The 26772-nt window shown below is 40.2% G+C and overlaps 1 protein-coding gene across 7 annotated transcripts in view; it reads right to left on the reverse strand.

Moving 5' to 3' along the window:
- The window catches only part of MTA3 (metastasis associated 1 family member 3), a 216213-nt gene that overhangs the window by 51605 nt on the left and 137836 nt on the right, over positions 1-26772 (reverse strand). For all 7 annotated transcript variants that reach the window (XM_045054643.1, XM_045054642.1, XM_023251915.2 and 4 more), the window contains exons 7-9: positions 25033-25135; positions 20997-21096; positions 1871-2059 (exon numbers count right to left, since the gene is read on the reverse strand). In XM_045054643.1, coding sequence (XP_044910578.1) covers positions 1871-2059; positions 20997-21096; positions 25033-25135 — 392 coding nt within the window. The remainder of the gene's footprint in view (positions 1-1870; positions 2060-20996; positions 21097-25032; positions 25136-26772) is intronic.

A 26772-nucleotide genomic window follows, 5' to 3' on the forward strand; every position in this document is an offset into this window, starting at 1 on the left:
AGAAGACACTGCTGTGTCCCCACCCCAGGAACAGGGCTGCCAGCCCCCATCTCCAACCCTGTGCATATCCAGGACCCCAGAACTCCGGCCGCTCCACATGCACCCACACTTCAGACCTTGGTTCCATGGTGGTTCTGCATGTGTTCACCTCTCGGTCACCGACACTGCAGGCTAGCCAGCACACCAGACCCCAGGCTGCTGTCACTCTGGGAGCATACACGCTCCGCTCCTGGTTCTGACCCAAGCTGATCCAGGCACCACTGCCATGGCAAAGGTATCCAATGCCAAGAGGGATCCCTTCGGCAATGACACACCCCATGGGGGAGAAAGAGATCAGGAGATCCCCAGCAGCCTTCACTGCCACTGCAGACACCCAGAGAATGGGCCGTTGAGGAACCCTGAAATCTTAACTGACAACTGACCTCAGCAGATGCAACTGAATGTACACTATGCTGATGGGCCTTCCCAAGAGCTGGAACCATCATACACAAGCTTCCCACACCCTTGTATCCAGGGCAGGCGAAGGTCTCTCCCTCCCCACTAGAACCAGTCTGTAAAGTCTGGTAGAGGTGACTGATCAATCAAATGCACAAACATCAGCACAAAGCTATAAGAAATATGAAGTTAAGGAAGCATGACATCACCAAAGAAACAGTAATTTTCCAGCAACTGACCCCAAAGAAATGGAGAGCTATGATTTCCTGATAATAATTTCAAAATCATGGTTTTAAGGAAGCTCAGTGAGCTACAGGAAAATACAGATAGAACTGAAATCAGGAGATAGACCCCAATACCAGGAAAACAATACACGAAATAAGTTCAACAGAGAGAAAGAAATCCTAAAACAAACAAACACAAGTTCTAAAACTGAAGAATACAATGAGAAATGTAATATGGAACATCAATAATGAACATCTGTGAACTCAAAAACAGGTCATTAGAAATTATCCAAAGTGAAAAGAAGAAAAATGAAGGAAAAAGAGTATATCTAGTCAGTAGAAGGAAGGAAACAATAAAGGTCAAAGCAGAAATAAATGAAGTATAAACTAGAAAAACAAAAGATCAATGAAACTAAGAGTTCCTTTTTTGGAAAGATAAAACCAAACTGACAAACTTTAACGAGTCTAAAAAAAAGAGAGAGAAGACTGAAATAAATAAAATCAGAAAGGAGAATCAGAGGAGACATTACACCTGATACTGCAGAAATAAGAAGGAATATAAGAGACTGCTATTCACAATTATACACCAACGAACTGGATAATCTAGAAAGGATAATTGTCCTAGGAAGTTATCAATGGACTTCTCAAATAGAAATTTCCTCATTTCAAAGAGATTAAAAGCTTAATTAAAGAGAGCAATTCCATACATACAAGGACAAAAGGAAGTACATAAAAGTAGACAAGATTATCTAGTATTTAAAATGCAAGTAAGAAACTATGTATCATTAAGAGGAGTCAAGGACGGAAACCCCATAAAGCAAATTTTCCATACTGCTTGCTACAGGTTGTTTCCATATTAAAGGGCCACATCAAACTCAGGCTCAACAATTAGTAAAATAACTAGAAAAATATAGAAGGTCCAAAGGAGAGCAACAAACTTAAAGCAGACCTCAGAAATATTTTGTGCAAATGGTCAGAAAAGCCATCCATATTTTAAACTTGGAACTCAGAGCCTCCTGATCCCAGGTCTTATAATTGCTTCCCAGAACAAATGTCAGTTTCTCTCTCTGTAAGACTAGCCTTCATTCTATGTTGAGCAGATAAACATTACTACGTTGCAAGTTTGCTAAATGAATACTTTAAGGTTTACCAGCTTTTTAATAAAGATAAAATATTCCCATCCAACATTTTATGTGCAGTTTTCTACTTACAAAGTCTTGACGTATGTCATTGAAGTCTTTGCCATATTTTTCCAGTGCCTCTTCAAATAAACTAGCTTCAGAAGCTGACCACTCTTCCATTTCATCTCTGCATAAAACAGGCCCTCCAAGTGGTACTAAGACACTAATTGCACTGCTTAAATCATAGCTGTGCCTATACAATGTATCCATAGCATGAAACTAAAGAAAACAAACAAAATGGAGAGAAAAGATCAGTCAGAAATGCAAACTTGCCAGATTATTTAAGAACACGAATACTAAAATGCATGATGCACTGAATTAACACTAATATACTTAGGTATATTTTTTTAAGTAACAAAGGTTTATTTTTTAATAAGGTTTATTTTTTTTAGTTTTTTTAGGTTTATTTTTTAAGTAACAAAATTAAGAAAAAATTTAAAAAACAGATTACCTATTTAAAATGTCATTTACTGATTTAAGAAAATGTTGATTTATAAGGTGTGTATTTAAAAAACTGCATTCATTTGTTACAGTAACCTAACCATGAAAATCCAGGGCCTCCAGGCACAGGTATTAACTGGGAAGCCAGTAAGTTTCACCATCCTTTCAGTTAAAAGTGCCAGCATCACTTCACCTATTATACAGGGTTGTCACAGCCTTCCTTGACAAGGGAATAATAGATTATATATCAGAGAAAAAATATTCCCAGGTTGGATTAAGACAATGATGCACTAAGAACGAGAGTTACAGAAAACAATGGAATTGAGAATCAGGGTGACAAAACAAAACTACACATCCATGTTACACGAACAAAACAAAACATATATCCATGTAAAAACAGTAACTGGTTGAGATCTTCTAAGACCAAGAACAGATGACCAGGCTTGCTTGAATCAGCTAGGCTGGCATGGGTTTCCTACATATTTCAGGAGAGAATGATATAAAGAGTAATTTGAAACGAGGAAAAGATAGATTAGGATAATATACCTGTTTTTTTTTGCAAAAGTACCTTGGGTCTGGCTTATTTAAAACACATTCTTCTTCCCATCAGAAGCTGTGAAGAAACTTAGGTTCCAAAACTTTAAACTTTGAAAAACCTGTGATGGTATTTCTACTGGAGAACCAGAAATTCATTCATAACATATACGCACATTTGTATATGTGGAAGGAAAACTGCAGAACAGGGTGACTGGCTCTGCTGTGTCTGGATAAGCACGTAGGTGTGGCCCAGAATTGGTCGGCAAGGTGACCAAATCCTTACCAAGTGAGGACTAGTTCTATTTAAACTTTCTAACATATGGGGGCACCTGGGTGGCTCAGTCGGTTGAGCGTCCGACTTTGGCTCAGGTCATGATCTCACTGTTCGTGAGTTCAAGCCCCACATCCGGCTCTGCGCTGACAGCTCAGAGACTGCAGCCTGCTTCGGAGTCTGTGTCTCCCCCTCTCTCTGCCCCTTACGCCCACTCACGCTCTCTCTCTCTCTCTCAAAACTAAACATTAAAAAAAAATTTTTTTAACTTTCTACCATATGAAAGCCAAGTCCCACACCTTGTACACAGTATCTACCGATATTAAAATTTTCATAAATGGGGATAGTATCACATCCATGTGGCAACATGTCTCTTAAAATTTAGCTGGTGAGTTCCCTACTACTCATACAGGAGTATAAAATAAACTCAAGTATCAACAAACACCTATTAAAGAGAAAAAAATCACTGGCTACAGTATGCATTAAAAAGACCTATTTATACTGTGATACATTAAGACACTGAATATGAATTTGTTGACAGAACTAAAGGTGGGATTCAGGACATAAAGACATGTTTAAGGTAACTAACTGCTTTAATAAGGATTAACATCTCTCTTAAATAAATCACTGGATTCTACAAAACAAAAGCAAGCAGGAATCTCATTATCTGTTCCTTAGTCATAATCACAGCTAGGACCACTGATCACGTATAGTCTTTCGCTGTATGTGTCACAATCATGGAATAACTTCAATTTTTAAGTGAATTTCTTCTCACCTTTCCACAACAACAGTTACAAAAATGTTAGAATTTTTGATCTTTGGATCTTTACTCTTTGCCTGTGCTCTGCAAACTTCATAATCAACGAAACCCCACTTTTCTTGCTAAACTTCTCACTTGACAGACTCATCAGTTTCACTGTACTGTGCACTGTTAAACAAGTTTACATCATTCCTGAAATTATTTAGTTCCTAGATAACTGATCTACAAAAATGAAAGCAAAGTTCAATAGCATGCAGGGATCCCTTCAATTACTAATATATTACTATAAACAGTTATTTTTGAAACTAAATTTACAATGGATAACAAAACTGAAGATTAAATGGTATTCAAAATCAATAATTATACAAATTAACTTTGCTGCTGACATTCCTCAAGAGGTAGTAGCTCTTATAATTAACAGGTGCTCTGAAACCCAAAGTCACAAGACTAAATGAGTGTTTCTCAGCTGATATTATTGCAGCCACTCCAAGCATAAAAGGATCTTCGGTCTTTTGTTCACGCGAGGTGATGAAAAGGCTTCTCTTACAGGCACTTTTACAAATGACGATAGGCTATTATCTCATAGAGTTTCAAAGAACCAAAGTAACATCACAGGCGTTATAAGTGATTATGACCCAAATCTGAAGCGAACAGATTGTTTTAATGGTTCTGTTCCTCACGGAGTGTGTGTTACTGGACACCGAAGTCAGCGATGGCTTTCGGAAGACTAACCCCTGCACTGTCACAAATCAAGTGGAAACAATGGGTCCAACTTATAGGCGACTGGAGGCCCCAGAGTCCACTTTGAAATGCAGCCCAGAGGAGAGCGCTGTCATGATCAGTATGTGTAGAAAAAAATCTACATCCCATCAGACGTATGCACTATGGAATTCCCAGGGAATAATTTTATTTAAATTGATGACCAAATTCATAAAGGAAACCAGAGGACCACATTATGGGCTAGAAGTCCATATTAACTCCATCTTTCTGACACACATAGGAGGCTCCTTCTGAATGGACTTTTACGGAGTTCAACATCACGCTAAAAAGCTGTAAGCGAAACACAGAGTCTACCTTCTATAACATAACAGACAACATCAAGTGAAGACTCTCAGAAATAGGCTAACACAAGACATAGGAGTCTGACATCTGACTTACGGTTTATCAGTAAGATAACAACAATTCCAAGAGCTAGACACGTAAGAGAACACACTGGAAGATTCCGTTTATATGAACTTTGAGAAAAGTAACAGTCAGTGGTGAGAGAAGTCAGAATAATGATTCCCTCAGAAGGAGGGGGCAATCATTGACTGGGAAGAGGCATGAGGGAATCTTTTGGGATTCTGGTAAAGTTCTTTACCTAGATCTGGGTGGTCGATTACATGAATGTATACATATACACAAGTTTGCAAACGATGCACCTGAGTGTACTGAACACACTTTACTGTGTATACGCCTCAATTTAAAGTAACACAAAGAATTTAAGGAGTAAATGTAAAACAACAGAAAGTCTTCCCTCCAGATAAATACTTTACAAAGATACCATGTTTTCAATAGAGATACAGATACACACAAGATCCATTCAAATCTAAATTTAAAAAATCATAAGAACTCAGCACAAGCTGTTCTCTCTGCCAAATAGTGGTGAAGGTGTTGTCATATTTCATCTCATTCATAACAGATGGAGATGACAAACAGAAGTATTTTCGGAGAAAGACTGACATGAAAGCTTGGCAGTGAAATTCTCATCCTTCGTTCATTAAGTACAATCACACAACGGTAGACTGGATTATTATTCAGCAAATATTCACTCCCTCCCCTGGGCCTTCACAGAAGAGGAGTCTTCCACTCCACTGATGTGGAGCCTGGCCACGTGACCTGACTGGCAGATAAGATGTTCAAGATACGTGACAGAACAGAGCCCTGGCATGTGTTTGCATATCTAGGTTCGCCCTCTTGAGCTACTGGCTTTTGTCACCCGAGGAGGAGATACACATGGAGCAGATCTGGACTCACACTGTAGTTTGGCACCTAAATTGGCCCAGTCTAGTTCAGCAGAATCCTAGACAATCTGCAAAGGAGTATATAAGAAATTAATGCTTGTTGCTATAAGCCACTGAAATACTAGGCAGTGTAACAGATACTGTGTTTTTCCTTTTGAGAGTAAAGAACTTACTCCGTGCTAGATGTGCTATGAGCAGACACCCTCAGCTGTCACCTTTGGAATGATTTCAATTCAAGAAAGAAGCATCACCCAAGATCATGCCCTTTTCCTGGCACAGCCTTTATCCGATGATGCAGGAGTATACAGGCTCAGCCCGTCACCCGGATTTGGGACAACTCTTCGAAGTGTCCCGTGGAGTCGGCGGAGGCTTCAGGTATCATAGCCCACTTTCTTCCCCTGTTCAATCCTGCCTCCATCCCTCCTCTTCCACGTTTTTTTTTTTCTTAAATTTTTTAATGTTTATTTTTGAGAGAGAGAGAGAGAGACAGAGAGAGAGACAGAGACAGAGAAAGGACGAACAGGGGAGGGGCAGAGGGAGAGGGAGACACAGAATCTGAAGCAGGCCCTAGGCTCTGAGCTGTCAGCACAGAGTCCGACGTGGGGCTCGAACTCACGGAAGCAGGAGATCATGACCTGAGCCAAAGTTGGACGCTTAACCAACTGAGCCACCAGGCACCCCCCACAGGTTTTGATTCCTAATAAATTTCCCACATACAAATCTGTATCTTAGCCTGTTTCTCAGAAACCCAGCATGTAACATGTAGCATTATTTTGACAACAGCTAACTGATATACATACATATTCAATCCTAACTATTGATTTGGTCAGAATGTTACAAAAACTTTGCATGTGTACCTCCAGCACAAATTATAGCATTCAGAACACTAAATCTATTCAAAATTAATGAGCATATGGTTTTTCCCAAGCAGAAGGTGAATATAATCTCTCAGGAGTAAACCACAAACCATGATCAAGGCAAAACATTTTATATATATGTAAAAGAGAAGTATGCCATACATTCTCAAGTTTTGCTTCAATGCACAGTATTCAAAACAAAATCCCTCATTCATCATCAAATTTGTTAAGACTTAGCTGTCATTCGTTCAAATCAATCTCCAAGACACCCTGAGTCATGTCCTCATGTGTATTCAGACCTTTTGATTATCACAAGAAAGCTACAGGGCTAGTAAGCCACTGTAACCCCATGGCCCTAAATGTCCTTTGCATGAGCAGAACTGAAAATTCTTCCCCCCTGGCTCTGATTCTAGACACAAACGAAATACAGTAAAACTTTGGATTGTGAGTAACTGGTTCTACGCGTGTTCTGCAAGACAAGAAAACATTTCTAATAAATTTTAACTTGATCAATGAACATTGTCTTGCAAAATGAGTAGTACATGATGCTGAATGTCACACGATCACAACTGAGCCAATGGTTCTTTCTTCCCTCTCTCTCTCTCTCTCGCTCTCGCTCTGTCTCTCTCTCTGCAGGATTGTGGATGATTGTCTCCCATGCTTGGATGCTTGGTCTCAGGCCACGGTGTTTGGCAGAAACCAGTGATTTTTCAGAACATTGGAAGGTGCCCACAGATGGCACCAGTGTATTTTTTGTCACTTCAAAGCACCTCTGGACAGGCCTTTGCTTTTCCATCCAAGAGTAAGCTTAGCAATGCCATGCTTCATTCTAGGTCAGGCCGCCTGCAGATATAGACCCTTTCCTCTGCTGCCTTATTGCCAGTCACATTACATACAGTAGATGACAAGAGAGTATTCATACTGTACTGCAGTCAACATCCGTTAGTAATAGTGAAAGTCGTCCTACACAATAACCTCCCCTCTCGTCTTCCTCATCAGCCACGAAGGTTTTCAAAGGTAAGTATAGGCTAATTTGTTTATTCTTCTTTATATTTTATCTTTTCTTTATAATTTTGTAATGATTACAGTAGTGTAATCATTTTTATATGAATATGTTGGGGTTGTGGAATGAATCATCTGAGTTTCCATTATATCTTATAGGGAAATTCATTTTGATATACAAGTGCTTTGGATGAATTATGCTCACAAACCAAGTTGTAAAACAACTATGTGAGGACACTGAAGAACAACCAATGCAAGCAAGGGGAGACTAAAATAATTCAGGAAGAATATGTATGACACGTGAGCTCCCACAATGACTTAACCTTTACCTTGATGGCATTTTCTAGACAGAACAGACAAAAACAGAAAGCTTCCTTTGCATTAGGCCATGGTAAAAGTAAGACCCATGGAGCAAAATGCTGGGGAGGATTATGTTGCAGGCCCTAAAGGAAATCACAATATAGTAAAAGAATTGGCATATGTTTCTCTGACCACAACCCCCAAGGCAATTAAGATAAACTTATGAACCTCATTTCCTTGGAAATTAACTCACAAGTAAATGCAAAATTATAAAGTAAATTAGGAAATACTTAGAACCAAATGATAATGAAAATACTACATATCAAACTTTAGGACATACAGAGGTACATTTATAATCGTAAATATTGATGATGGAAAACTAGACAAAGTTGATGGGCTAAAAAATCAGTCTTAAAAAGCTGGAATGGGAGGGGTGCCTGAGAGGCTCAGTTGGTTAAGCGTCTCACTCTTAGTTTTGGCTCAGGTCATGATCTCAGAGTTGGGAGACTGAACCCCACGTCAAGCTCCCAACTGGGCATGGAACCTGCTTAAGATTCATATTCTCTCATTCTGTCTCTCTCCCACACACACAACGCCCCCTGCCCCCCGCGCCAAAAAAAAAGGAAAAAAAAAAAGCTGGAACAGGAATATCAGAGTAAAGCCTAAGATAAGTAGAAGGAGGAAAATAAACAGGAAAAAAAAAAAAAACTAAATAGAAAACATATAATAATAATAAAAAAAAACCATACAGGGGCACCTAGGTGGCTCAGTCGGTTGAGTGTCCGACTTCGGCTCAGGTCATGATCTCCCAGTTCGTGGGTTCGAGCCCCGCATCGGGCTCTGTGCTGACAGATCAGAGCCTGGAGCCTGCTTTGGATTCTATGCCTCCCTTTCTCTCTGCCCCAACCCACTTGCATTCTGTCTCTGTCTCTCTCAAAAATAAATAAACATTAAAAAAAAATTTTTTTTTTAAAAAGGGGAGCCTGAGTGGCTCAGTCGGTTCAGAGTCTGACTTCGGCTCAGGTCATGATCTCGTGGTCTGTGAGTTTGAGCCCCGTGTCAGGCTCTGTGCTAACAGCTCAGAGCCTGGAGTCTGCTTCAGATTCTGTGGCTCCCTCTCTCTCTGCCCCTCCCCCGCTCATGCTCCGTGTCTCTCTCTCTCTCTCTCTCTCTCTCTCTCTGTCAAAAATAAACATTAAAAAAATTTTTTTAATTAAAAAAACATACAAAAAAAATCAACTCAATTAAAATCTCACTCTTTTAGATAATAAAAAAGAAAAGAAAAATCTGGCAAAACTGTCAAAAAAAAAGGGAAATGACATACATAAACAATAACAATGAAAAGCTACTTACAACTGGAGACTTACTAATTCATTCTACTTAAAGAATACTCCAAAAACTTATGTTGATAAATTTGAAAAGTTAGGGTGAAATGGAAATTCTCCTGACTTAACTGACCAAAATGGACTTAAGTAAAATAAAAACTTGTTTTAATTATAAATCAAATTATAACCACAACCCAAACTAAGGGATGTTCTACAAAATAAATGGCCTGTACTTTGAAAATGCCACGTCATGAAAGACAGAAAGAATGAGGAACTGTTCTGGACTGAAAGAAATTAAAATGATATAACTAAATGCAATAAATGATTTTCAAGGGGATCTTAAACCAGAAAAAAATTTTTTTTCTTTTGTTATAATGAACATAACTGGAACAACTAGAAAATCTCACTAAAGCCTCTAGATTAGATAACAGTGCTACAGTAACATTCATTTCCTGCCTCAGTGATATACTTAGAAGGAAGAAAAATTTCATGTTTCATATGATTTACTGCAGTGGTAGTCTTATTAGTTTTAATTCTAATTTATAGCCTGGAGAACACGGACAGTACTCTTAAATTTTAAGAAATCGTGTTTTAAAAAAATTACATGGATTCTCAGTTCATCAATTTTACACTCATTTTGAAGACTAGATTTCTAACGTAAGCTGATAAACCTAAAATTTTAATCTGAAGATTTATATATTCTGCAGACTACAATTCCTTTAAATGCTGTAATGACCATGAATTGCAATCTATCCTCAAATTCCCAGTACCCTCAATGCCCTAAATGTAATACGTAATTTCAACAGGACTCACAAATGAAGAGAATGAAATGCAGGATTAATGGCTAGCAATTTTACAAAGAGTTAATATCTGAAGAATAAAATTACTGTTGGTTAAGTCAACTTTCTATTTTCAAGAAAGTAAGTTACTTACTTTTTCTAAGTTTTTCTTGAAAAAATTTTTATTGTAAAAATTATAGCTTGTTTTAAGGGGAAGATCTTTATTATTTTTTTAAAGTTTATTTCTGAGAGAAAAAGAGACAGAGCACAAGCAGGGGAAGAGGCAGAGAGAGAGAAGGAGACACAGAATCTTAAGCAGGCTCCAGGCCTGCATCAGCCCAAAGCCTGACGTGGGACTTGAACTTGAACCAGGAGATCATGACCTGAGCCGAAGTTGGACGCTTAACCGACTGAGCCACCGAGGCACCCTTAAGGGGAAGATCTTTATATCATATAATTCTTCACATCAAATTCTATATTCTTGGGACAGGTACATCTGCAATTTGTAGTTATGCCTGTATACCCTCTTCTTGTCAACAGATAACCCCCTGAAGCAGTACAGATAGGTTTCATAGTATTATTCCCATTGAGGATGAGGAAACTCAGGCACGGGGAGGCTACATAACTTGTAGAAGACTAAATGGATCATAAGCTATAGGTCCAGGGGGAAAAAAAAAACCCAGAGAATCATAAAAGTATATCCACTTGTACACCCATGTTCATAGCAGTATTATTCATAATAGCCAAAACGTAGAAGGAACCTAAGTTTCTACTGAATAAACACAATGTGGTATATGCGTACGATAAAATACTACGCAGCCTTGAAAAGGAAGGAAACGATGACACATAGGACAATATGGATGAACCTGAAGACATTATGCTAAGTGAAATCAGCACGTCACAGAAGGGCGAATACCGTGTGGTTCCCCTCCAATGAAGTATCCAGAGTAGTCAAAATCACAGCAACAGAAATTAGAACGGTGGTTGCTAAGGGCTGGGGAATAGGGAGTTGTTATTTAATGAGTACAGAGTTTCAGTTGGGGAAGACGAAAACATCCTGGTGATGGCTGCACAAGAGTGTGAATACTTAATGCGAGAGAACAATACGCTTAAAAATGGCTAAAATGGCAAATTTTTATGTTGTGTATATTTTACCACAGTTTTTAAACAAGTATGTCCAGTGCCAGAAACTTTCTATAACTCCTGGTCTTTAGACCGTGTGTGTTCAGCTCTGGTGACACAATGAAATTATTTTCAAATATATATCACTCGTAGTGAGATGCATTCAAAAAAGACCTATTAACATGCTAGATAACATTTTAATAGAAATAACATACTCCAATGACCTATTTTAATAAGAACCTATTGTCTTATGTCCCGGAGAGAGAAACTAATTTATTCATCCTCAGATATTTACTGAACACCTAGTAAATATATCCCAGGAACTATGCTTGGTACTGGGAATTCAACAGTGAGGAAAAACAGGTATGGTCACTATATTGATGAATACTACAAGCTGATATGTAGGGAAGGGGAAGAAGAGAGAGAGATACATGTTAATGAAATAATCACAAAAACAAGTGTTTAATTACAAATAATTAACATGGAGGAATATTGTTGTGTCTCTCTCCATGAGCACACCACAAGAGTAACCTGCCCTAGACAGATAGATTAGACACAATTTGAAAACAGATTAAGAGTCAATTAGGTGGTGGGGCACCTGGGTGGCTCAGTTGTTTAAGTGGCCAACTCTTGGTTTTGGATCAGGTCACGATCTCACCTTTTGTGGGTTCGAGCCCAGCACTGGGCTCTACACTGTCAGGGCAGGGCCTGCTCAGGATTCTCTCTCTCCCTCTCTCTCTGCCCCTCCCCCACTAGTTAGTTCTCTCTCTCTCTCTTTCAAAATAAATAAATAAATTTGGGGAGCCTAGGTGGCTCAGTTGGTTAAACGTCCAACTTCCACTCAGGTCATGATTTTGTGGTCCATGAGTTCAAATGCCACATCAGGCTCTGTGCTGACAGCTCAGAGCCTGGAGCCTTTTCAGATTCTGTGTCTCCCTCTTTCTCTGCCCCTCCCCTGCTCACAGTCTGTCTCTGTCTCTCTCTCAAAAGTAAACAAAACAAGGGTTTTTTTAAAAACCCTTAAAAATAAATAAATAAATAACAGTTAATTACATGGGGCTATGAGAGCATCCAAGCAAAGGGAACTAAAGTTGCAAAGGTCCTGTGGCAGGAGACAGACCACAGAATCAAAGGAAGGCTGGCTGGAGCCCAGAAGACATAGAGGAAAGGCTGGGGTACAGGACAGGACAGACTGGCCGGGCAAACCCCCACAGCTTTTTTTGACTCTTTTAAGGATCTGGGTTTTTATCCTGAAAGCAATTAGAGGCCAGTAAAAGGATGTAAGATAGGAGACAGCAAAATAAAAATTGCATTTTCAAAAGATCAGATAGAATTAGAGATATCCCAGAATGCAGTCTTCTCCCTAGGAAATCAACACAGCCTGACCTTTCTCAGAACCAGACTCAGCATCAAAAATCCTGTTTCTAGTACTGAGTCTGTCAGAAATTAAATATGAATCTTTATAGAAGTTACTTCACCATTATCTCTAATATGATCTGTCCTGGAAGATTTTTGAGGCCCCAAACAACTCAAAAAACTCTTTTTCTTAGATCTTTTCCTCCAACTTGCTTTAGTCCTCAGAGTTCACGGAAAAGAGAAATCTAGCACTTCTTTAATTACCTGTTTTCCGAGACTGAGGCTATGCTCTGGCGATAGCTCCCTACCAATGCACATGGCACCCTCCGCCCCGTAACAGGCCTGGCCCTCCGCCAACTACCTACAGACCACTTCGGGGTTTACTGTGTTCTAAAGGATTTTGTTTCCACAATGGGGCGAAGGGAGGTCAATGTAGGTTGTAAACTGGTTGTTTTTTTCTTTGCATATTGTACAAAGGACACTTTACATCTTAATGAAATGAGGGTGAAATCTAGGAAGCCTCCATGACAACTTAAGTGTTGTAACAATTATAAATCTTATCATGTTTCTTAGACTAGCACTGTTTGAAATTCAGTCTAGCTATGATTGTAACAGGTCTCAAAATAAGGAAGTCAGACCTAGCAATCTGCAGGCATCTTAATTACCTGCTCCCCAAACATTACGGGTGATTTGACAAGTAGCATGCGGAGTCTAGGATAAACAGATGCTTCAGATTAAGAATGCTGACAGTCAGCTGCAGTCCCTTACAGGAAAAGCCACAGTGAAAATCACCTAGGACAGACCACTGGAGTTCCCACAGTTCTGTAACCGTGCCCTCTCTGCAGTAAGAAGTCTTCAGAGAAAGTCTGGTCACCTGATGGAGAAAGGTACTAACCACATCTGTATAGGTCTGAAAACACTGAAAGAAAAATAAGAACCTGGCTCTCCAAATTCAACTGAATGATGAATCTAATTTTCATTTATTTTTTTAAATCCAATTTTCATTTCATGGTACAAAACAACCTACCAGCTTCTCATATGATCTTTTTTGGAAAACAATCTGCAAAACTCACATTATCAATGTACAAGTAATCAACTTTTAACCACTCCCACTCATTTCCATACAGGTGCCCCAGGATTTTATATGTTAACATCAGAGAGGAAGGCATGAAGCTACCAGGCAAAGAGGACTAAAGGTGCAGGACATGGCATCTGAAATCACAAAGTGCATCAATTTCCTCCTGCTTTTGTGACTTCTGAAAGTTATCAATTTCATGGCACTGAAAGTAATCTAGACACAAGAGCAACATATAGAAAGAGTCCAAGTACAGCTGAACCTAGCGTCCGTTAGAGCAGGAAACCAAAGCATTTCAATGTTGCAGACAGAAGACCAGATCTTTAGCGCTGCCTAATCCGATGCAAACAATAACAATGATTTTGAAACCCAAGCCATTTTAAGGAGAGTGAAACAAAAAAGATGTAATCTGGGAGAGAGAATCTCAGGTAGGAGTCAAGAACAGATCCAAATCCTGTCTCTGAAACTGAAACCAGCTGTACAAACATGACAAACACAATTCCCTGAGCCTCTGAGTACACTTCTGCTTTAAAAAGTAACAATTACAGGGGTGGCTGGGTGGCTCAGTTGGTTAAGTGTCTGACTCTGGATTTCAGCTCAGGTCTGATACCAGGGTTGTGGGATTGAGCTCCACATCACATCGGGCTCCACGCTAAGCACAGAGCCTGCTTAATATTCTCTTTCTCCCTCTGCCTCTCTCGCCCACTCCCGCACTCCTTCTCTCTCTAAAATAAAAAGAAGCAACAATTATAGTAGTAAACAATTTAAGATGGTAGATATAACACAAAGTGTCTTCCTAAGTGCTGAATACTAAAAGAAAAAAAACAGAAGAAATGCAAACATTGGAGGGTGTGAAAGCATCCAGCCAGAAGGAACATGTAGGCAAGTGCTGCAAAAGATAAACACAAAATGATGTTTAAACTAATTAAGGTACATAGGTTGTGTTCTCTTTAAAATGCTTCTTTTATAACCCGCCTTCACTGACAGAAACAAATACCGAATCTTTAAAAACTCTGCCCTCTTAGGGGGCACCTGGGTGGCTCAGCTGGTTAAGTATTTGACTTTGGCTCAGGTCATGATCTCACAGCTCAGGACTTTGAGCCCCACATCGGGCTTTGTGCTGACAGCTCAGAGCCTGGAGCCTGCTTCGGATTCTGTCTCCCTCTTTCTCTCTCTGCTCCTCCTGAGCTCGTGCTCAGTCTCTCAAAAAGAAACAAACATTTAAAATAAAATAAAGACTCTGCCTTCTTCCAAAAGAAATTCACCCGCTGTCCCACCAGTCACCACCAGTGGGAAGCAGAGAGTTGCTGCAGCCCGAAGCAAAAGCTCACATACCTGCTCTTCACCTGTTCACACCTATCTTCAGGCAAATCAGCCCCAACTATCACAGAGCTCTGTACCATCTCAGGAACAGGTTCTCCCTTGTCACTCCTCAGAGGGTGGAGGGAATCTGCTGCACTACAACAGGGTGAGCATCCCCAGTTACAATCTGGGAAGCATTATCTCGGAAGATGAGTGTTAAACCATAAGACAGTAGCTATGTAAGTAACAGTATATCTATACAAGGCACAATCACACAACATTAAAAAAAAAAATTCCAGATTCTCATGATGATATGAAAAAGTATTTATTTTATATTGTTAGGGAATATGTGGTGGGGGAGGCAAAGTACAAAACTCTCATTTAAGTGACTTCCACTATGTGTTAAAAAAAAGTTCACATGGGGGCACCTGGGTGGCTCAGCCAGTTGAGCATCCAACTTTGGCTCAGGTCATGATCTCACGATTCATGAGTTCGAGCCCCATGTTGGGCTCTGTGCTGACAGTTTGGAGCCTGGAGCCTGCTTCAAATTCTGTGTCTCCCTGTCTCTCTGCCCCTTCCCCACTCGTGCTCGCTATCTCTCTCTCTCTCTCTCTCTCTCTCTCTCTCTCTCTCTCTCTCAAGAATAAACATTAAAAAAAAAGAAAAAGAAAAAAAACGTTCATGTGGGGCTTATCAGCTTTTGTATAATGTGGTACTTGTGCAGGGACAGATCAACAAAACAGAGGAGAAGAGATAACAAATCCAGAAGCAAGCCTAAGCATATCTAAAACCTTGAAAAAAGAGGAAGGAAGGATTACAAAATCATGAAGACAACAAATTCAATAAAAGGTATTGAGATGACTATTTTCCATATGGAAAAAAAGACTCCTATACCTCATTCAAGTCTCAAAAATAAACTCCAGATATATTTATAATCACGAATATGAATACTATTTTTAAACTGTTAGAAAAAAACAATGACACAAGTGAAGAATGGACAAAGGATATGAATCTAAAATACAAAGAAAAACCACGAAGAGTCAATTAACAAGAAAACCTGCTTAACCTTATTAAGAAATACAAATTAAAATGAGGGAAGCATCAGGTTAGTAAAAATCTTAGTCTGAAAATACCCAATGTTGAAGCCAATGTAAGAAAATGGATGAGGACAGGAAAACACTCATTGACTGCTTGTGGGATTATAAATTTCTACCAGGGCACCTGGGTGGCTCAGTCGGTTGTGTCTGACTATTGATTTCGGCTCAGGTCATGATCTCACGGTTTGTGAGATCGAGCCCTGCATAGGGTTCTGCCTTAACAGGGCAGAGCCTGCTTGGGATTCTCTCTCTCCCTTCTCTCTGCCCCTCTCCATCACATGCTAGTGCGCGCGCACACACACACTCTGTCTCTCTCAAAATAAACACACATTTTAAAAATAAATACATAAATTTATTTTTGCCTTGTGTAGAATAAGTTGGCTGTGTTTGGGCAAATCCAAAGTGATCAGTGCCCTTGGGGCGCCTGGGTGGCGCAGTCGGTTAAGCGTCCGACTTCAGCCAGGTCACGATCTCGCGGTCCGTGAGTTCAAGCCCCGCGTCAGGGTCTGGGCTGATGGCTCAGAGCCTGGAGCCTGTTTCCGATTCTGTGTCTCCCTCTCTCTCTGCCCCTCCCCCGTTCATGCTCTGTCTCTCTCTGTCCCAAAAATAAATAAACGTTGAAAAAAAAAATTAAAAACAAAAAAACCCAAAAAAACCCAAAGTGATCAGTGCCCTATGAATGACTATGAATAACTATTCCCATTCTAGTTATGCCAGAGAGTTCACATACACACTCACAAAGGGTATGTGTTGGGATTTTCAATGCAGCATTATGGGTAGTAGCAAATGAAAAATGTTTTGAAGGAGTCCAGATGTTCATCGGAAAGAGAATACGTAAGTAATGTGGTGTAGTATTCCATGAAGGAGTACTACAAATACTACCCAGTGGTTAAAATGAGTGAACTAGGGGTAAAAAAAAAAAAAAAATTAGGGGCACCTGGGTGGTTCAGTCGGTTAAGAGTCTGACTTCGGCCCAGGTCATGATCTCACAGTTCGTGAGTTCAAGCCCCGAGTCAGGCTCTGTGCTGACAGCTCAGAGCCTGGAGCCTGCTTTGGATTCTGTGTCTCTCTCACTCTCTCTGCCCCTCCCCAGCTCATACTCGTACTCTGTCTCTGTCAAAAATAAATAAACTTAAATAAAATAAAATAAAATAAAATAAAATAAAATAAAATAAAATGAGTGAACTAGGTATGTGTTTATTAACATGGCTAGAGAGCAGTAAGAGGCAAAGAGCAAAATGTCACAGAGTAAACTGAAACATGCAAAACAAACTTTATGTTGTTTTCAGACACACCAATACATAGTGGAACCAGAAAAACTAGAGACACAGCAAATCTGTTATAGTGGCTGCCTCTTGACAGGAGGCAAGGGTGATGGGCATTAGAGGTACAGATAGAGGATGCAGAATAGGACTAGGGAGAGAGTATTAGAAATTATAATTGTTGAGATTTTTTTTTAATCCAAAGAACTAAAACACTAACATTTGTTTTGGGTGGATCAATACATTATCCTCCGTACTGTTCTGTAATTTGCGGGTATTACTGTTCATAATACACGAAGAGTGGCTGAAAGGAAAGATTATGAAATGGTAAGAATATTCCACTCTGGATAATGAGTACAAGCCTTTTTTTTTTTTTTTTGCCTGCTGCTGTACTAAATTTTGCAATTTTTCATAATAAGCATACACTAATTTTATAATTGGGAGAAAAATCTTGAACGTGGAAAAATATACAAGTGGTGATTAGATTCCATATTACTTTGGTTCGCATAAATATCTGTTGACAGGATTTTGAAGGTTCTTACAATTGTGACACTTGTACTCTCACATCTTTGGTAAAGTACAACCTCTAAACAACCAAAATATAAACCTATTTTGAAACCCCGAAACTTTTAGAGAAAACATTAATGTACCAATGGAGAACAGAACTTGCTTCTATGAACAACATTCTAGTCTCGAAGAAAGCATAAAGAGAGGTGCTCCATGATGGCTACAGAGTGTTCATGCTTTCACCATTATCTACACTGTAAGAAAGCACTGGAAGAAACAAATTTGATGTGAATTCTGCATGAGTTTTTACATTACTGCAGTATTTCGTTGAAAGCATTTCAAACTGGAACATAATGAGAAAGTAGTAAAACCTCTCACTGTATTCCATTCCATCAGAAAACAAAATTGAGGGGCACCTGGGTGGCTCAGTCGGTTGGGTGTCAGCTTCAGCTCAGGTCATGATCTCACAGTTCGTGAGTTGGAGCCCCACATGGGTCTCTCTGTGCCGACAGCCTGGAGCCTGCTTCTGATTCGGAATCTCTCTCTCTGCCTCTCCCCTGCTCACACTCTGTCTGTCTCTGTCTCAAAAATAAACATTAAAAAATTAAAAAAAAGGGAGCACCTGGGTGGCTCAGTCGGTTAAGCCTCCGACTTCAGCTCGGGTCATGATCTCGCGGTCCATGAGTTCGAGCCCCGCATCGGGCTCTGTGCTGACCACTCAGAGCCTGGAGCCTGTTTCGGATTCTGTGTCTCCCTCTCTTTGACCCTCCCCCATTCATGCTCTGTCTCTGCCTCAAAAATAAATAAACGTTAAAAAAAATAATAAAAACAACAACAACAACAAAATTGAGACTTTTAGGAATGGTTTTGAGGAAACCTGTCATGAGGTACTGAGTGCCAGTATCCTAAGTAACAAGATTTGGATTAGCAGTGAAGTACCTGAGACAGAAAAGAGTGGTCAGATTTTGGATATATTTTGGGGAGAGAAATTCCAGCACTTTTTGATGCATTTTATCTGGCAGTGATTATGGCCTGAAGAGGTGAAAGGAAAACATGATTGGAAAATGTATTTCTTTATACTATAAAACTCTGATAAATTTAACAGAAAAAAAAATTAATGCTCACATTTTTCTGCATACTCTGGGCAAGACTGCATTTGTAGTCATCATCAACAGAGCATAGTAATGACTTCTTTTTTTTAGTTTATTTGTAACATTTATTCATTTTTTGAGAGACAGAGGGAGACAGAGCGTGAGTGAGGGAGGGACAGAGAGAGAGAGGGAGACACAGAATCTGAAGCAGGCTCCAGGCTCTGAGCTGTCAGCACAGAGCCTGACACGGGTCTCAAACTCATGAACTGCGAGATCATGACCTGAGCTGAAGTTGGACACTTAACTGATTGAGCCACCCAAGTGCCCCTTTTTTTGGTTTATTTTGAGACAGAGTGAGAGAGTAAGAGAGAGAGAGAGAGCGAGAGTGCGCAAGCGGGGGAGGGGTGGAGAGAGACTGGATGTGAGCTCAAACTCACAAACCATGAGATCATGACCTAACCTAAAATCAAGAGTCGGACACTTAACTGACTAAGCCACGCAGGCACCCCCACAGTAACGACTTTAAAGAGAATACCTAGAGGGGAATGCAAGCTGGTGCAGCCACTCTGGAAAATAGTATGGAGATTCCTCAAAATACTAAACATAGAACTACCCTACGACCCAGCAATGGCACTACTAGGCATTTATCCAAGGGATACAGGTGTGCTGTTTCGAAGGGACACATGCACCCCCATGTTTATAGCAGCACTATCAACAATAGCCAAAGTACGGAAAGAGCCCAAGTGTCCATCAATGGATGAATGGATAAAGGAGATGTGGTATATATATTCAATGGAGTATCACTCGGCAATCAAAAAGAATGAAATCTTGCCATTTGCAACTATGTGGATGGAACTGGAGGGTATTATGCTAAGTGAAATTAGTCAGAGAAGGACAAAAATCATATGACTTCACTCCTATGAGGACTTTAAGAGACAAAACAGATGAACATAAGGAAAGGGAAACAAAAATAATATACAAACAGGGAGGGGGACAAAACAGAAGAGACTCATAAATATGGAGAACAAACTGAGGGTTATGGGAGGGGTTGTGGGAGGGGGGATGGGCTAAATGGGTAAGGAGCACTAAGGAATCTACTCCTGAAATCATTGTTGCACTATATGCTAATTTGGAAGTAAATTTTAAAAAATAAAAAATTAAATAAAAAAAAAAAAGAGAATAACTAGAAACTAGCATTCAAAAGAGACAGGATGGATAACATAGTGTCATGAGTTATGGTGTATCCAGCATTAAATAAATAGCTGCAGAAGCAAGAAGATCTACATTATTTATAATAAAGCAGCCGTGAAGAGATATGGTATTATGAAAAAAAAAAAACTGAAACTTTTATTACGTGTAATGGATATCGGTCAAATAACCTCACCAAAACTCAGTTTTCTCATCTGTCAAATGAGCATGTTATCATGCTTGTCTCGAAAGGCTGTGGCAATCATATACAGAAAGTAGCTTCAATTGGCAAACATCTGGGGCGCCTGGGTGGCTCAGCCGGTTAAGCATCCGACTTAGGTTCAGGTGATGATCTCGTGGTTCATGGATTTGAGCCCCACACTGGGCTCTCTGCTGTCAGCACACAGCCTGCTTTGGGTCTTCTGTCCCCTTCTCTTTCTGCCCCTCTCCCACTCATACTTCCTCTCAAAAATAAACGTTTAGAGAAAAAAAGAGTTCCTTCTCACATTAAAAACTGTAAAGCATTATATTTGATACATAACGATTTAAGTACATAGATAGAATATGAGGAAAAAAGCATACGAGTGAAACGAGATGGGTCAGAATGTTTTCCCCAGAATATTTTTTTATTGTTTCACACCTATTCCATCAGCAGCCATTCATATTCGTCGCAGCTCACAAACATAAGTGGTGACTTAGGATGAGACACTCTACCCCCAGTTAACCAATCAGCCAAGTCAAATCAACCTAGCAGTCAGCAGGGCTAAGAGCCAGAAAGCTCTTTCAACAGAAAGCTCTCCCATCCATAACACTGCTATACTGGCTTTAAAATTAAAGTAGCAGAGGGAATAATAACCCCTAAATTTCAAAAAGCATCTTACCAGGGTGATGTCTCGAGAAGCTGCAGCTGCGCTCATATGCAAACTAGGCTGCCTCACAGAACTGCTGCAATCAAGGGCTCGAGCAAACGTCCCAACAGCACTGAATAACCCACAAAAACAAAGAAGAAAAATTAAGGCAACATTATTTTTTTATACTTAAAAAAACACACTTGGGTAGTACGCGAAAATTGTAAAAGTCAGTGCTAAGGATCCAGGGGCTGCGAGCTGAGGTCTGAGTGTGAGTCTCAGCCTTGTCTGCAATGGGCTTGTGGCGCCTTGGACGAGATGCCTCAGTTTCTTCCTGTGTAGAGAACAGTGGTGGCCAAGAAGCGCACTACGTTCGTCTCTGCTACAGTTCTTTTTTGGGGCGGGGGGAGATCGTTTCCTTCTTGCTCTTGGTGTGGTCATTTAGGGAGGATCCCCCGGAGGGGACTGCACTAGGCAATCTGCCTCGGGGACTTAAGAGAGAGGGGACAGCACACTACGAAACCAAACCTCTTAAGCATCTAGCAGTCTCAGAAAGTCGTCATTCCTGAGTGTACTGGCCTCCAAGAGAGGCGGTAATCCCCTAAACAGGCAGTGGGGAATTATTTCCCATGTCCTTTTATGGTTGGGGCTCATCTTGGTCAAGACTTTTCTTTACACAGGAAAACAGGTAAATTTACACAGGTAAATAACAAATATAGCTGTCAGGTGGCTATGTGCTATGGGGAAGAAGAAGAAAAATAAGAAAAGTCAAACAAGTTCTTACGTGTTTGAGAATCAAATATCCAATGAAAAGTATTTTCTTTAAGATTTAAGCATTGACAAGCCAATTAACTATATATGGGTCATTATAATGAAATTGAGAAAAAGTGATTTGTGTGCCATAAAGAAGGGAAAGATCTATCATGAAATGCCATGGAGCAACCAATTTGGTATTCAATTGTGCTCAAAAAATGAGACGTAAGTGAGCTGCAGAGTTTGACTATTACTGCAAAACAAGTTCTGACCACTTTTTTTTTAGCCTAAATTGTGAAATCCCAGGAACATTTTTACCTTGAAATGAGGTATCATCAATTGTGGCAATTCTTCCTATAAATAGGGCTCAAGATGTAATAGATTTCCACTTAAAAAACAAAACAATTACCACAACACTTTTTTTCACTTGATGATTTAGAAGGCCTTCCCATAAAGCATGAAATAAACGTTTAGACCTGCTGCTTGTTGTATTTTATTTTATTATTATTTTAATTTCTTCTCTCCCTTTGTTGTGTTTTAAGCATGTTAGCTGAGGAAAATTTTTTAATGTTCTGATTAACACAGAACACACATGCATAAAAACACACATTGCACAGCTATGCAGTAACTGCAAAGTGAAGCCATCCACGTCACTAACACCCAGCTCAGGGTACAGCAACCGCACCCCAGTAGACTCCTCCTGCTCCTTCCCAATCTGTAATCTCTCCTTTGTCCCAAAAGAGAACCACCATCATGGATTCTAACATCATGGGTTAGTTTTGCTCATTTGAAAACTTAGCAGAAGCACATACTATGCACTCTTTTCACATGCAGCTTCTTCTGTTCAAAATTATGTCTGTGGGCTCACCCACACTACTGGTTATAGAGGCGTTCATTCATTTTCCTTGCTATGGAGCATTCCTTTCTATGATGGCCCCTCCCCCTCTGTTGTTGATGGACATCAATGCCCAGTTTGGGGCTACTCTGGGTAGTGCCATGAATGTCATCTGTATATGCAGCTTTTGGTGCACAGGTGTATGTATGCAATTCTGCTGAGTATACAGTCAGGAGTGAAACTCAAAGCATGTGTAGGTCAGATGAGAGCAAAGTGGTTACACCAACTTACACTCGCACCACCACAATAGCAGGGTGCTGGTTGCTCTACCTCTTTACCGATGTTTGGCACTTTCAAATTTTCACCATTCTGGTGGAATGTGCAATGGTATTTGATTATGGTCTTAATTTGTATTTTAGACCATTTAAAAAAACAAAAAAACAAAAACAAAAATTGAGGGGGTGCCTGGGTGGCTCAATTGGTTGAACATCTGACTCTTGATTTCAGCTCAGGTCATGATCTCAGAGCCCTGGGATCAAGCCCCACATCGGGCTCTGTGCTCAGCATCCAGCCAGCTTAAGATTCTCTCTCTCTAGGGGCACCGGGGTGGCTTAGTCAGTTGAGTGGCTGGCTTCAGCTCAGGTCATGACCTTGTGGCCCATGAATTTGAGCCCCGCGTCAGGCTCTGTGCTGACAGCTCAGAGTCTGGATCCTGCTTCAGATTCTGTGTCTCCCTCTCTCTCTCTCTGCCCTTCCCCGACTCCACTCTGTTTCTCTTTCTCTCTCTCTCAAAAATGAATAAATGTTAAAAGAAAAAAAAATTAAAGATTCTCTCTCTTTCTCTAAAAAAAGAAAAAAAAATGAAAAAGGCACCAGGTGCATCTCCTTGGTGTCTTTCATGCTGGCTTGAAGGAAAAAGGAAAAAACAAAGAAAACCAAATTTGAAACTGCAATGTCTACTAAATAATCCCAGATCTGGGTAACCTGCCTGGAGTCTAGGCCAGCGGCTCCACCAAGGATTCATTTCCACTCTCAAATCTTCAATCTCCTCGATCTACTGACTGGCTTCCCCAGCAATGTACATCAGGTCTCCATCCGAGCACCAGTGGCTAGGTGTCTGAGTGCTGGAGTCCAAACGCCTGGCTGCTGACATGACGTGTGACTTCTATGGTGCCAGGCACCATGAACAGTGCTGTCATGTCAACTGTGCTGTCATGTCAGGGTGCGGTGAGACCCTTTTATCCTTTGGGTCATGAAGAAAGTTCAACAGAAAATTAGAGAACATAATGAAGACCCTTGTGATCACCCTTGTGTATCTACTGGGTTCTAATATTTTGCCAGACTTGATTCATTGTTTAAGGAAATAAATATTAGAAATGTTGTTAGAGCCTCCTATACACATCTCCCACATCATACATACACATGACATACATATTCATCTATATGGCCATTAATGAAAACATGGTTTGTTCATGGTATAACTTTTTAAGTGATCATACTGTGTGTATCCTCACTCAACATTAGTTTTGAGATTTATCTCTTTGCTATATATCCCTCGAATTCATTCATTTTCATTATCGAATATACTTCAATTCACTTACCAAGTGCTTGTTGACATATTCTTAGGTTTTTTTCCCCCCAATTTTCTACTATTTACACTGCTATGATACACTCGCTTACTTGCTGCTTTGCAGTAACTCCGCCATGAATATCATTTACTTTTATAATTGAAACAATAAAAATACATTTTTGTCCCATTCATTTTCTCAAAGGGTGTGTGGTGGGTCAAGTGCGGAGAGCCAGCCAGTCAGGCAGCCAGGCTTAAGGCTCTCGAAGAAAGTTATATGCTTAGCAACAGGCCCTCCTCATACGTGGGTGCAGTAAGAGGAAGGCAAGATGCACATCATTATGGACACCTGAACAATCCCCATCTAGCGTGAGAGAGATAACGGCTTTAATTACAGATATGGGGATTCAGGTGATGAATTTCATCTTCATACTGTTCTGTAGTGCCCAAAGTTTTGCCAGAAGAAATTATTATTTTCTTAATCGGTAAATTAATAAATATATTTTCAAACAAAAACTAACAGTCATACTGAGGAAGTGGTATGATATATATTTCGGCTTTCTTCCTTAACTAGAAAAAGAATACAACCAATGGAAAAGGTAGAATACAAAGAAAGAAACATACATATACCTATAAATTCTTACAAAAAGAAATTTCCTGGAGTTGGGGGTGGTACAGCTGGTTTAAATGCCCAACTCTTGATCTCAGCTTAGGTCATGATCTCACAGTTCGTGAGTTTGAGCCTCACATCGGGCTGTGTGCTGACCCTGCTTAGATTCTCTCTCTCCCCCTCTTTTTCCCTCTCTGCCACGCCCCCGTTTGTGCGCACGCGCTGTCAAGTAAAATGAACAAACTTAAAAAAAAGACAAATGTTTAAAAAAAGAAATTTCTTGACTCAACAGTGCCATACTTACCGTGCTACAACTAAAAACTGGTCAATCTGTCGATCTGTAAGTGGGCTATTTGGATCCCAGACTTTAACTTCCAATTTGGACTGTTCCCTCTCGTCGGATTCTCCTGTCCGAGAACAAAGGAAATGGAGTCTTGTTACTTAGCAAGGCAACCGTTGCATTCCGTCGAGGACTGTGGGCACTACCGCGTTCAAAATTTGGTACGTTCTTTCAGCAGATGGACAACATTTTGTAAAGTGAACACTGATAATAATACAACGAAACCAACCACAGCAGATCTTCATTTAGTTAGTAACATGTATTTCCTGGGTACTTGCATGTGTGAGGCACTAAACCTCATGCTGAGGGATATAAAAACAAAACAAAAAGCACGCCTGCTATGAGACGCTTTCGCTGGTAAAACTAACACATAAGTAACTATGACACAAACGAAAAGAAACGTGTCATAAGGACATACAGAAAAGGCTGTAAAATTCTGACAATGAGAGGAATCACTTCAGACAAGCTAGGGAATGATGCCAGAAAGGGTGTGGTGTTTCTGCTAAGAACTGAAGGCTCTGATTGCACCAGCAGGGAGAAGGACTTAAAGTAAGAAATCAGAATGTGAGCAAAGTCATGTGGCGTTAAGATGTGACAGGAAAACAGCTCATTTTGCCACGAGCCCATTAAAGGGAATGGGAGTAGATAACGAAAAGAAGGTTACGAACATAGTACTGAAGATTCTACACAGATTTTTACTTCGAGGCAATGAAAAACACCAGCCTATTCAGTAGGAGAGTGGCAAGACCAGAAGGAAACTTCATACCTCACACTTAGCAATGGTATGTGATGAAGACAAAATATAGTGCTGACGCTGATGACAGAGAGCAAAGGCAGGAGACGTGTGTAGCAGGTAAATTTCAAGTCTTGAGAACTGCATGCACAGCGTCGGCATTAACAGAAAGCAGGAATGCTAGCAGGGCTGAGGAAAAGACTGACAATAACGCAGGATGCTTGCTTTATTTTAGGAATCTCTCACAAGGAGAGAGAACTGTCAGGCGGGACTCAATGTCAAGACAAAGGATAGTAACGGAAAAGAGATGTGGGAGGCAACTGGAAGTCCGATTTACAGCTACGGGTTTCTTATTAGGCTGGGGACTGATTTTGGCTTTGTTTAGCTTTTGATTTATGAGGCAGAATGCCTTGCACTGACTGATACACTCTGAAGCTAAACATCCCTGGTGACAATCCTAGGCTATGAGCCTCTAATGTGCTCAGTCCTAGCATAGGAGCAAGCAGGAATCAGAGGCTCAACAGGAGAAAGGGGGTAGAGGAGGGTGGCAGGGACCCAGCCTTTCCACCTGCAGTCTCCTAAGTCAGCCACTGCAGTCAGAGTGGGGCTTGCCCTGCCTTGTTCAAAGGCAGGTAACCACAGAGCCAATCTCCACCCCCAACATAAAGAAGCACAAGCAGAGCAGAGCGAGTACTAGATCTAAAGTGTTTGAAAGGACTTTGGTTTTCATTGTTTGTTGCTTACAATTCTCAGCAACCTAAGCCAAGACGTTCAACATCACCTCACAGTTAAAAGCCAAAAGATTTGCCAACTGTATGAAACTTGAGAGTAGAATCACACAATTACACTTCCCTGTAATCTTCAAAAAATAAAACTTAAGATAAATAACAACAGTACGAAAGATAATAATGGTAAATAACACAGGATGATTAAATGATGATGGTATCCAGTATTAAGCCCCTGTCACATTA

Source organism: Felis catus, chromosome A3 (genome assembly GCF_018350175.1).
Source record: "Felis catus isolate Fca126 chromosome A3, F.catus_Fca126_mat1.0, whole genome shotgun sequence".
NCBI lineage: Eukaryota > Metazoa > Chordata > Mammalia > Carnivora > Felidae > Felis > Felis catus.